The sequence below is a fragment of the Procambarus clarkii genome, chromosome 46 (genome assembly GCF_040958095.1).
Source record: "Procambarus clarkii isolate CNS0578487 chromosome 46, FALCON_Pclarkii_2.0, whole genome shotgun sequence".
Taxonomy (NCBI): Eukaryota; Metazoa; Arthropoda; class Malacostraca; order Decapoda; family Cambaridae; genus Procambarus; species Procambarus clarkii.
In genome coordinates, this window is record NC_091195.1 from 30,113,506 (window position 1) to 30,127,018 (window position 13,513).

General features: G+C 43.0%; 1 protein-coding gene across 1 annotated transcript in view; it reads right to left on the reverse strand.

Moving 5' to 3' along the window:
- The window catches only part of LOC123770547 (hyaluronan mediated motility receptor), a 188,038-nt gene that overhangs the window by 22,017 nt on the left and 152,508 nt on the right, over positions 1 to 13,513 (reverse strand). The window contains exon 19 of the mRNA XM_045762557.2: positions 3,773 to 3,964. Coding sequence (XP_045618513.2) covers positions 3,773 to 3,964 — 192 coding nt within the window. The remainder of the gene's footprint in view (positions 1 to 3,772; positions 3,965 to 13,513) is intronic.

A 13,513-nucleotide genomic window follows, 5' to 3' on the forward strand; every position in this document is an offset into this window, starting at 1 on the left:
GGAATTTCAAGAACAAGAGGTCATAGATTTAAACTAGCTAAACACAGATGCCGAAGAAATATAAGAAAATTCACCTTCGCAAATAGAGTGGTAGACGGTTGGAACAAGTTAAGTGAGAAGGTGGTGGAGGCCAAGACCGTCAGTAGTTTCAAAGCGTTATATGACAAAGAGTGCTGGGAAGACGGGACACCACGAGCGTAGCTCTCATCCTGTAACTACACTTAGGTAATTACACTTAGGTAATTACAAAGGACAAAGGCACAGAAAAACCTGGTCGCACCCGAGACCAAAAGTCATGCAGAACCCCAAGAAGAGTGGGACATGACGGAGAAGACCCGTCCCTGGGAAAAAGGGGTGAAGAACGCAGAAAAGCACCCACCGACAGGACAGAAGCAACGGGCATAATCGACAAGGAACCGACGCCCAAACACTCGTGTGGAGAGGGGGAAAGGAAAAACCCCACCCCACAAAACCGCAAGCCCCACCCAGAGGGGTAGAAAAACCCCAGTGGGGACCAACGGGACCTGAGGCACCCCCACGTCAGCCCCATCCCAGCAACGGGAACCCATCGGGCAGGCCCCGGGGCCGAGCTGTCCCCCCCAAAGCCCCAGCTTAAAGAAACCGGGGCAGCCGTGAAAAGCACTAAGGAAGGGAGCCCACTGGCAGACTCTTACAACACAGCTGGAGGAAACGGGCTCGAATGCCCCCATCGCTACCCCGGAAGGAGAAGTCCCCGAGACCAACCGAGTCTCAAAACCATGGAAGCCCCGCACTGACCCCGAACCCACAGACAGCATAGACCCGGATGTAGGGAGGAAGGGGGAGAGACCCAACAAGACCACTAACGAAAACGGGGCAGCCTCGGGGCTTCCAGGGAGCAAACTAGCGTGTTGGCACTGAAACCCAATGTGCAACGCCCGTGCAGCCTGCACCCACATAGTCAGCATAAGACTGGGTAACCGAGTCACAAACAACCAACAAAACTTGTAGGACCCTGGGCTGAAGGTGTCACCGACCCCACAGGCTGCAGATGGAGGCAAAACCGTGAGAGTCACCCCGAGACAAGGGGACAGAGCAACCCTCAAACTCACATAAAGCGAGGGGGGAGACACCGGGGCCACATCTATCGGGCCAACACTCCCCCTAGGGGTTTCCCAGGGTCCCGAGCGTTTACTATAAGAGGACTCGCGCTCAGGTAATCCCAGGCAGGGTACTGCTAACCGGCGCCCATGGCTACCAAACAACATTCGAAGAGCTGAACCCCGGGACGTGTACACTCACGGGGACCTAGCAGGGAGAACCACCGGAAGGAGGAAGAGAACTCTCTCTCCCGGCTCATGCACCACCTAGAAGACAGACACCACACTAGGTACTGTGCTGAAACAACCACTGGAGTCGGAGCACACAACCGGTGCCACTACCATCAGCCGAAGAACTGGGGTGTGGATCGCCGGCACGGTAGGTCTGGGGCTCCCCCTTCCCTCTCCCAGGGAGGGAGGGCTGCGCAGACAGCGGCGCAACGACGAATGACGTCATACTAGTTTGCTCGTTTTTGTTTGGGGAGTTCTATCCACTCGTTCGGCGTTTGGTTGCAATTTTCACCAGAATAGGGGGTTTGTTTTGGGACACCTACCTTTCTGGGTGCCTAACCCGGTCGATGGCAGACATGGAATACTTCCAACCACACGGGGGTTTCAATAGGCCATTGCTCCCCTTGCCTCTCTGAGGGGGGCCAGGTTCTGGCTCGTGGTCCCCGGTAGGCCCATAAGAACTCCGTATACATGACTGATGCCAAAGTCTGACATTAGCATATCAGCCTGGTAAGCTCCTGGGAGCCGTAGGGGCTCCCCCAGAAAAAAACCCAATAAATTCTGGAGAACAATGAATACTTATGGAGTTAGCAGAGTGCTGTTAAATGCCATGAAAAGTGGCTATGTATTTATATATAGTATATATGTATCAAAGTGAATTTATTGAATAAGAGCCAAGGTCATGGTGTACTGTCTTCCCGGTACTCTGTCACATGACACACTCAAACTACTAACAGTTTTGGCCTGATTGATACCTGGTTGATGGGGTTCTGGGAGTTCTACTCCCCACGCCCGGCCCGAGGACAGGCTTGACTTATGAGAGTTTGGTCCACTAGGCTGTTACTTGAAGCGGTCCGCAGGCCCACATATCCACCACAGCTCGATTGGTCTGGCACTCCTTGGAGGAAACAATCTAGTTTCCTCTTGAAGATGTCCACTGTTGTTCCGGCAATATTTCTTATGCTCGCTGGGAGGGTGTTGAACAACCGTGGACCTCTGATGTTTATACAGTATTCTCTGATTGTGCCTATGGCACCTCTGCTCTTCATTGGTTCTATTCAGCATTTTCTTTCATATCGTTCACTCCAGTAAGTTGTTATTTTACGGTGTAGGTTTGTTACCTGGCCCTCCAGTACTTTCCATATATTATTTGGTATCTCTCTCGTCTCCTTTGTAGCGAGTACATTTGGAGGGCTTTGAGACGATCCCAATAATTTAGGTGCTTTATCTCGTCTATGCGTGCCGTATATGTTCTCTGTATTCCCTATATTTCAGCAATCTCTCCTGCTCTGAAGGGGGAAGTGAGTACTGAGCAGTACTCAAGACAGGACAACACAAGTGCCAGGAGGAGCATTCCTCATTTAACTTATTCCAACCATCTACTACTACAGTATTTGCAAAGTTGAACTTTCTACATTTCTTCAGTAACTTTGTTTCCTTAGTTTAAATTTATGATCTGTTCTTGAATTTGCAGTTTAAGAATTTTTCTTTGTCAATTCCTGCTACTATTTTATGAGTACAGCAGTGATCATACTACCGCTTTTTCCTTCTCTCTTCTCGTTTTAGTAGATAGACACCTTGTGCCTTTCCTCGTAGTTCTTGTTTTTCAATTCTGGAAGCCATTTAGTTGCATATCTTTGCACATTTTCTTGTTATTTATTGGGCTTGAGATACCGGCACCATACTCCACATTCTGGTTTTGACCTGCATTTTTTTACATTTACAAAATTAATAGTAAAAAACATGAAATTTGTTTGGGTCCAAACAGTATATATTGGTACTATAATCATATTAGGCCTATGACCTTGGTTTATATTTTAACATTTGTACATCGACCTCTCGTGACACCATCCATGTACGTACATATGTATGTAGTAAACAGTGACATCACAACCCTCACATACTTCTATATTAGTCAGCCCAGTAACTTATTAATCATTAATTCTTGCAAATGTGTATGCAAGGAATTACAAAAATTGTCCACAACCTTTGCGAGATCAAAAATTGGAATATGCATCAATATGCATCAAATTTCCCACACCCAAATATCAGCCCAAGACCTGGAGCCAAAAACGGCAGCCAAAGAAGCAAACTGATGCACGTCATGGGCACAGGGATAGACCGCAGGCTGGCTAGACTTAATAACCCTGCAGACAACCTGGAAGACCCAATCCCTGGAACATAGAACGAGGGAAACCGGATCAACCCAAAGCGCATCCCTGGCCACAGAAGCCGAGGGGCGCAGGTAACGAAGAGCCGCAACCAGACAACAAATGATGCACCCCCGGCTTGACCAACCAAGCATCCCTCCAGCAAGAGGCCCATCTCAGTCTTCACAAGTAAAGGAGAAGACTGCAACCGAACAAACTGACTACACTCTGAATGGCATACATCGGAATGGTGGTAACTACTATCAATTAACCCCAAAGAACATGCCTGAAGCACTGTACCCTCACACTTACCTTGTAGAGACACTTCATCTTTGTATCTTGTGTTACCAATGTATTATTAAGAGATTGCTTTTCCGTTTTCAGGTTAATAATGCTGACTTCTGCTGTGCCCATCTCTTCCTTAAGTAGTCCCAGAGCCTGACTGGAAGCTTTGTATTTTTTATGCAAGTCTTCTGCCTCTGCTGTTTTGTTTAACAATGAAGTCTGCGGATAGGCCAAAAAATAAAAGGCTTACATTTTATTTCAATAATTGTATAACATTTTTAGTGATGATATAATAAACAAAGTACAAATATGCACACTATCAAGATCAAGGGTAGAAACAACAAAAACCTTTTATGAACAGATTGGTAGACTAACGGACTAAAACAAATGAGGGTAACGTATGCTAAAATTATCAGAAACTTTAGAATTTCACAAGATATTATTGGGAAAACTGGACACCATGACTGTAGCTCTCATACCAAAAGAACACTTAGGTAATTACACAAACAATACATGCTCGATACCTGCTTGTTACAGGTATCGAGTAATGCAGGTAATACACACAGCATGAAAACAAAGCCATGTATTCACCGAGAGCTACTCGGATAGTAACACGAAATGTTAAAGACATCATGGTACTATTCACAATTGAAAAACCTGACTTTAGGAGAGGACATTATGGCAACCTTAGAAATTTTTTTAGTAGGTATAATTGGACAGACTTGTTGCTAGGCAAGGAAGTGAATGAGATGTATGTCAAGTTTTGTGAAATATATGATAAAGGCACACAAAAATTTATACAAAAACAGAGAAGCAGAACTAGGAAACAGGATTGGTTCAACAGAAAGTGCGAGAGGGCCAGAGACCAAGACACAAAAATGGAATCAATACAGGAAGAGGCCGAACCCCCAAACATACCAGCGATACAAAGATGCGAGAAACAACTACACGGCAGTGAGGAGAGAGGCAGAAATAAATTTTGAAAAAGGGATTGCAGACAAATATAAAACAGAACCAGGTCTATTCTATAAATTCATAAACAACAAATTGCAGGTAAAGGATGATATACAGAGGTTGAAAATGGAAAATAGATTCATGGAAAATGAAAAGGAAATGTGAAACATTAAACGAAAAGTTCCAAAGTGTGTTTGTACAAAATGAAATCTTCAGGGAACCAGATACAATAAGAATTCCAGAGAACAACAGAGCACATAGAGGTGTCTAGAGACGAAGTGGAAAAAATGCTCAAGGAGCTAAATAACAACAAGGCAGTTGGTACAGATGGAGTTTAACCATGGGTTCTGAGAGAATGTGCACCTGAGCTCAGCATTCCTCTTCAACTGATTTTTCAGGCATCCCTGTTTACAGGAGTTGTAGCTGATGTGTGGAAAAAAGCTAACATAGTTCCAATCAACAAAAGTGGAAGCAGGGAAGACCCCCTTAATTATAGACCGGTATCACTGACATGTGTAATAGTCAAAATATTGGAAAAAATAATTAAAACTAAATGGGTAGAACACCTGGAGAGAAATGATATAATATCAGACAGACAGTATGGTTTTCGATCTGGAAGATCCTGTGTATCGAATTTACTCAGTTTCTATGATCGAGCAACAGAGATATTACAGGAAAGAGATGGTTGGGTTGACTGCATCTATCTGGACCTAAAAAAGGCTTTCGACAGAGTTCCACATAAGAGGTTGTTCTGGAAACTGGAAAATATTGGAGGGGTGACAGGTAAGCTTCTAACATGGATGAAAAATTTTCCGATAGAAAAATGAGGGCAGTGATCAGAGGCAATGTATCGGACTGGAGAAATGTCACAAGTGGAGTACCACAGGGTTCAGTTCTTGCACCAGTGATGTTTATTGTCTACATAAATGATCTACCAGTTGGTATACAGAATTATATGAACATGTTTGCTGATGATGCTAAGATAATAGGAAGGATAAGAAACTTAGATGATTGTCATGCCCTTCAAGATGACCTGGACAAAATAAGTATATGGAGCACCACTTGGCAAATGGAATTTAATGTTAATAAATGTTAATAAATGCCATATTATGGAATGTGGAATAGGAGAACAGAGACCCCACACAACCTATATATTATGTGAGAAATCGTTAAAGAATTCTGATAAAGAAAGAGATCTAGGGGTGGTTCTATATAGAAAACTGTCACCTGAGGACCACATAAAGAATATTGTGCGAGGAGCCTATGCCACGCTTTCTAACTTCAGAATTGCCTTTAAATACATGGATGGCGATATACTAAAGAAATTGTTCATGACTTTTGTTAGACCAAAGCTAGAATATGCAGCGGTTGTGTGGTGCTCATATCTTAAGCAGCACATCAACAAACTGGAAAAGGTACAAAGACATGCTACCAAGTGGCTCCCAGAACTGAAGGGCAAGAGCTACGAAGAGAGGTTAGAGGCATTAAATATGCCAAAACTGGAAGACAGAAGAAAAAGAGGTGATATGATCACTACATACAAAATAATAACAGGAATTGATAAAATCGATAGGGAAGATTTCCTTAGACCTGGAACTTTAAGAACAAGAGGTCATAGATATAAACTAGCTAAACACAGATGCCGAAGAAATATAAGAAAATTCACTTTCGCAGAGTGGTAGACGGTTGGAACAAGTTAGGGGAGAAGGTGGAGGAGGCCAAGACCGTCAGTAGTTTCAAAGCGTTATATGACAGTGCTGGGAAGACTGGGAAGACACCACGAGCGTAGCTCTCATCCTGTACCTACACTTAGGTAATTACAAGCAGTAGTAGTAGTAAGTAATAGTAATGATGAACCAGCCAGACAGAGAATGAACAATCACTGCGCATTGTCAGTTGAGCCTAGCATGTTAAACATGCTGAGAGGCACTGTTCAGGAAAAAGCCCATGGCTAGAACACTGGTATTTTAACACTTTGCCTGACCGATTATTCATATACAGACGCATTGTGCGTCTGACTCAGTGTGCGCGAGGAAGCACGGTGCGTCCAAAATGATATGTTAAAATTCCATTTATTGTTCGATTATTATGGGACTAGTTTTAAAATGCGCGCTTCTCACAACAGACACGCTACACAACATGGGAAGATGGATTGGGGGAACAAAGACCCACATGGAGGACCAGACACATGGAGAGCCAAGCTGCTGGACGTGGCAACAAGAAACTTTCCAAGTCAACACGTCAAGGGATTAACAAGAATGAGAGGAGAGGATGAACCAGCTTTGCTACATCTGATGTTTACCCTAAATGAGTCGAATATAAAGGAAGTTAAGTTGGAAGCCCCCTTGGGAATGAGTGATCATAGTATATTGAGTTTTGAGTACCTGGTTGAGCTAGGAATTATCTTCACCAAAAAAGAACTGGGAAACAAAGGGCAGGCGTACGGAAAGGGAAACTATGAGGAGATGAATAAATTCCTAAGGATATACAATGGGACACAGAACTTCATACCAAGTCTGTACAAGACATGATGGACTATGTCACCCAAAAGTGTCAGGAGGCTGTAAACAGGTTTATCCCGGCCTGACAGGAAAAACCGAGAAGCAAAAGAAGAATCCGTGGTTTAATAGGGAATGTATGAAAGCAAAGGAGCTGAACAAAAGAGCATGGAGGTACTCCCGTAATAACAGAACACCAGAAAGTAGAGAGAGACACCAGAGAACCAGGAACGAGTATGTTAGGGTGAGAAGATCAACTGAGAAAAGGTATGAAAATGATAAAGCTAATAAAGCCAAGACCGAACCAAAGCTACTACACAGTCACATCAGGAGGAAGACAACATTGAAGGAACAGATGATGAAACTTAGGACGGGTGAGGACAGGTACACAGAAAATGACAGGTGTGTGAACAACTCAACAAAAGGTTCCAGGAGGTCTTTATAATAGAACAAGGTCACGGCACTAGGAGAGGTGGCAGAAAACCAGGCGACCTTGGAAGGGTTCGAAATTACAAGAGATGAGGTCAAGAAGCACCTATTGGAGCTGGACAGGAGAAAAGCTGTTGGGCCGGACGGAATCTAACCATGGGTATTGAAAGAGTGCAGGAGCACTTTGTTTGCCACTCTCCATAGTGTATAGTAGGTCACTGGAAACGGGAGACCTACCAGAAATATGGAAGATGGCTAATGTGGTCCCAATATACAAAAAGGGCGACAGACAAGAGGCACTGAACTACAGGCCAGTGTCCTTAACTTGTATACCATGCAAGGTGATGGAGAAGATCGTGAGAAAAAACCTAGTAACACATCTGGAGAGAAGGGACTTCGTGACAACCCATCAACATGGGTTCAGGGAGGGTAAATCTTGCCTTACAGGCTTAACACTTTCTGCGGATGAGGACTCCGCCCGGAGTCCTGTTTCACCTCACCACTTCTGAGATGTGGACATAAATTTACGTCCTCATAAAAAATATTTGTATAAAATTCAATTTTAATCCGATTTACTTTGGGTTTGTTTCAAACTGCGCGCCATGAGGCTCTCTTTCTCACCACTAGGCTGCATGGTACAATAAGTTCATGAAAGGTGTGGACCACTTCGATCAAATGGTATTACCATTTTACCAGGAAAACTCACAAGTGGACCAAAAAGATAACGTTTTATTTCCTGCAAATGGCTTTGCATAATGCCTTTGTTTTGTACAAATACAACACAACTGATCAAAAAAAGCTAACATTGCTACAGTTCCACGAGGTGGCAAATTGGGCCCTATTGTGCTGGGACCCGGAAGATTGGCCTCAAACAGCAACAGTATCTCAACACTTGCGGCACGCTCCAGACATAAATGATGACAGGTCCTGCCTATGCTGACGCCATGCAAACTCCTGGACCATCTGGTGTGAGGCGGCCCTTGTTCACTTCAACACCAAGCTGAAGAAGCAACCGAATCAGAACCCGAGATGTCTGGCACACTGCCATTTGACGAGACGGTTTTGTCAGATGACTTACTCAAATGTTGAACCTCCAGCGATTCAGTTGATTCTGAAAATCGCATGAACTACAAACTGAAACGAGTATTTTGATACCAGAATGAACACTGTATCACAAACTGCCATAAGTAGACTCGAACCTTCATAGATTTTTTTTTTGGGTGTAGCGTGTGTCTGCATGAGTGTCCCAAACGGGTTGCAGGTGGGTGACTTTAGCCGTTTATACTGGTAATGCTTCCTCCATATCATGTATTATATGCATATGTCTGTTTGGGGAATTTAATTCCGATCAATGTACAACCAAAAATAACTGTGTGCAACAAGCATAAACTTGACAAACATAACAAAAGTAAAAACATTTCGTGTGTGTTTGACGCTCACTGATATGTTCCAGCGTCGTTTTATATTTGGCGCTATTCTATCTTACGCTTTGTTGATCTTTTTTACCTACGGGCTCATAGAACATTCTATTGCGAACACATTGACACAAAAATGAATGACGTACATAGAATAATAATGTCAGGACAGTGAAATAAGTATAAACTTTCAAAGTGCCGTATCGCACATGTGTCGTCCCGTCACCGATACCGGGTAACAGTTCCACCACTTCCCACACTCTTGCGGGCGGGCCGCATCATTATTCTACGCTTATATTCATATCACCGTGTTGGGAATTTCATTGCGAGTCCATTGATACCAAATTTAACGCTGTAGGACAAGTGTGGAGGTGATAACAATCCCAAGAGTAAAAACATTTTGTTGCTGTTGGGCGCTCACGGCGAGTCATCTTTGTAGTTATTTATTTGGTGCTGGTATCCCTATACGTTTCGTGACTTTTTTTTACTGATGTTCTCCTAGAGAATTTTATTGCGAACACGTTGGTACCAAAATGAAATACGTAGCTCGAGAACTAAGTTCAGGAGAGTAAAAAGAGTATACACATTTTTGTTTTTACGCTTACGCGGCAAAAACGCCGCGCGCACATACCGCTTTTTTTTTTACCTTCCCAGGGCGCGCGAAAGTGTTAATAGAATTCTATGATCAGGTGACAAAGATTAAGCAAGAAAGAGAAGGATGAGCAGACTTTTTTTTTTGGACTGTTGGAAAGCCTTTGACACAGTACCCCATAAAAGGCTGATGCATAAGCTGGAGAAACAGGCAGGAGTAACTGGTAGGGCACTCCAGTGATTAAGGGAGTACCTAAGCAATAGGAAGCAGAGAATTACAGTGAGGGGCGAGACCTCAGATTGGCGTGAAGTCACCAGTGGTGTCCCACAGGGCTCTGTACTCGGACATATCCTGTTTCTGATATACGTAAATGACCTCCCAGTGGGTATAGACTCCTTCCTCTCAATGTTTGCTGACGACGCTAAAATTATGAGAAGGATTAAGACACAGGAGGACTGCTTGAGGCTTCAAGAAGACCTGGACAAGCTGCAGGAATAGTCGAACAAATGGTTGATACAGTTTAGCCCAAGCAAATGTAATGTAATGAAGATAGGGGTAGGGAGCAGGAGACCAGATACAAGGTATCATTTGGGAGATGAAATTCTTCAAGAGTCTGAAAGAGAGAAAGACCTGGGGTTGATATCATGCCAGACCTGTCCCCTGAAGTACATATCAAGAGGATAACACCAGCAGCATATGCCAGGTTGGTAAACATAAGAATGGCCTTTAGAAACTTGTGTAAGGAATCTTTCAGAACATTATATACCACATATGTCAGACCAATCCTGGAGTATGCGGCTCCAGCATGGAGTCCATATCTAGTCAAGCATAAGACTAAACTGGAAAAGGTTCAAAGGTTTGCCACCAGACTAATACCCGAACTGAGAGGTATGAGCTATGAGGAGAGACAATGGGAATTAAACCTCACTTTGTTGGAAGACAGAAGAGTTAGGGTGGGGACATGATCATCACATTCAAGATTCTCAAGACAATCAATAGGGTAGATAAAGACAGGCTATTTAACACAAGGGGCACACACAGTAGGGGACACAGGTGGAAACTGAGTGCCCAATAAACCACAGAGCTATTAGAAAGAACTTTTTTAGTGTCAGAGTGGTTGACAAATGGAATGCATTAGGAAGTGATGTGGTGGAGGCTGACTCCATACACAGTTTCAAGTGAAGATATGATAGAGCCCAATAGACTCAGGAACCTGGCGTAGCTCTCATCCTGTAACTACACTTAGGTAATTACCTGTTGATTGACGGTTGAGAGGCGGGACTAAAGAGCCAGAGCTCAACCCCCGCAAGCACAATTTAGGTGAGTACAACAGATATTCACAGTCCGTTTCAAATCAAGGATGAGAATTGGTTAAATTCATATTAAACTTACCAACGTGAAACTAAAACCGTGATAGTACAGAAAGAGGATGAAAAAAGCAGTTGAATAATGTAAACCAAAGTTGTAACCTCAACATGTAGGAACATTTTTACTAGACTGAAGTTACATACCATCAAGAGAAAATAATGCAAATTTGAAGAACAGCGCTTGAGCCAAAGAAAAAAAATAATAGAATGCCCCATGCTCTCTCAAGAACAAGGAAAACTACATAGGAAAATACTTTGCTCAAACTGCAAATTTTAGCAAAATCGATTGAGCATAATGCCTTCAGTGATATTGAGAAGAACCCTAAATATTTTATCCAGAATATACTTTATTTATGCAAAGTCCAGAGTAAACACACAATCATGTATTTGGGTCCTTGAATAAATATGGAACATTCACTGATGACAAGGTAATAATAAAGTACTAAGAATACAGGATATTTTCAGCAAACCCCCAACAAAACTGAAGACCGAAATCTTGAAGGAATTCTTCACGTGACACCAACCTCGGCTTGTATCTCAGATGTCACCCTAACCCCACTGTACTTCAGACTTGGTATAGAAATTACATATACTAAAAACCTCTAGGACTTCAGACTTGTTTGGAATTTAGATACCTTACCATATTACAAATTTAGAAGCTGCTATAACAACTTATTGGAGCATAAGATTGTCTGTTGCCCATATTCCATGACCCATCCTCCCCTGTTTAGACTTTTTTTTTAACTATGTGGACCCATACATATATTGACATATTGGACAATTAGGTAATAGAATTTGGTACTATTCACTTTTAGTCCAGAAAAAATAGAGCCAAAAAACAAACATTACTATTCCTAAGCCTAGTATAGACCATACAAGTCTATATTAGGCCTGCCACACAATTCCCTTTCATAGGATGGCAAACTGCCTCTTCCCTCTCACCTTTGTTGTTGACAGCCTAGTCACGAATACTTCACAGCAATAAAAACTATAAATCTACAAATACGTATGTTCTGGAGTTCCAGCCAGGGCCAGACACCCTGTCTTAACAACACTCCATCCACCCCATGGACTCGTAATTCTGTGGCTCGGGTTCGATTCCCGCACGAGGCAGAAACAAATGGGCAAAGTTTCTTTCACCCTGAATGACCCTGTTACCTAGCAGTAAATAGGTACTCGGGAGTTAGTCAGCTGTCACGGGCTGCTTCCTGGGGGTGGAGGCCTGGTCGAGGACCGGGCCGCGGGGACACTAAAAAGCCCCGAAATCATCTCAAGATAACCTCAAGATATGCCTCCCTCACCACCTGCATCACCCCACATCTCTGGTGGTAGTTACAGGTACTCTGCCAGTCCCTCGTTCCAAGCAATGTTGACAAGATGTGACGTCACCACCAGGGGTACAAATACTCCTGACCGGCACTGACCTCAAGATAACCTCAGATATGCCTCCCTCACCACCTGCATCACCCCACATCTCTGGTGGTAGTTACAGGTACTCTGCCAGTCCCTCGTTCCAAGCAACGTTGACAAGATGTGACGTCACCACCAGGGGTACAAATACTCCTGACCGGCACTGACTATTCAGTCGATCTCAGGGTCAACATTGCAAGCTCTTCACATTCTGCCTCCCAGCCATTTCGTGCTCATGCTGTGCTGTTTCAAGTGTGCACATTCATAAGCCCAAGTTGTTCTTATTGTAAAACTGGTTAACGTAACTTTCATGTGTTCATTTAATTATTCTTATTACTGTATTGTGTGCCAAGCTCTAAGTGTTGTAATTTTTTTTTTATAAATTTGTTAAAGTTTTTGCAAGCGTTTACTTTAACACTTGCCCACTTTTCACAATGCAAAGGCGAATGCAGCTTTTTTGTTTATATTACTAATGCTCGTGAAGCATAACATTTGCTCGGTATGACCGCAGTACCTGTCCCGAGGCCTGTTTACGTAACAGGCTTCTGACAGCATGTATTAGACCTAGGATGGTTAAGTTAGGTTTTATCAGCAGCAAATACAAAACTTTTTCCAGTTTGTCTAATTTCAATAATATCAAATTCTACTTTCTTTTTGTCCCTTACATCAATATATGTACAATGGTCCACATTGTTACTTAAGGTACTGCACTTTCTAAATAGCAGGATGGGCTGTATTCCCAGCAGTTAAAATTAACCAACTGAATGAAAAGAAGAATATAACTGCCTTGAATGATTGTACAGGTATTAAGAATTTGACAGCGAATTCATTTCCCAATACAATTTATGGGAGAATGTAGAGTACTCAAGATCAGCATGTAATAAAATACCCAACAGTACCATAACATTATCCACAACAACAAAAATGTGTTAAATGAATTGCCAACAACACAGTACCATATTATCATTCACAACAACACAACTGTTAAACCCATCACCAAGAACACTGTACCATACCATCCACAGCAACTTTACCCCATCACCAAGAACACTGTACCATAATATCATCCACAACACCACAACTTTTAAACCCATCACCAACAA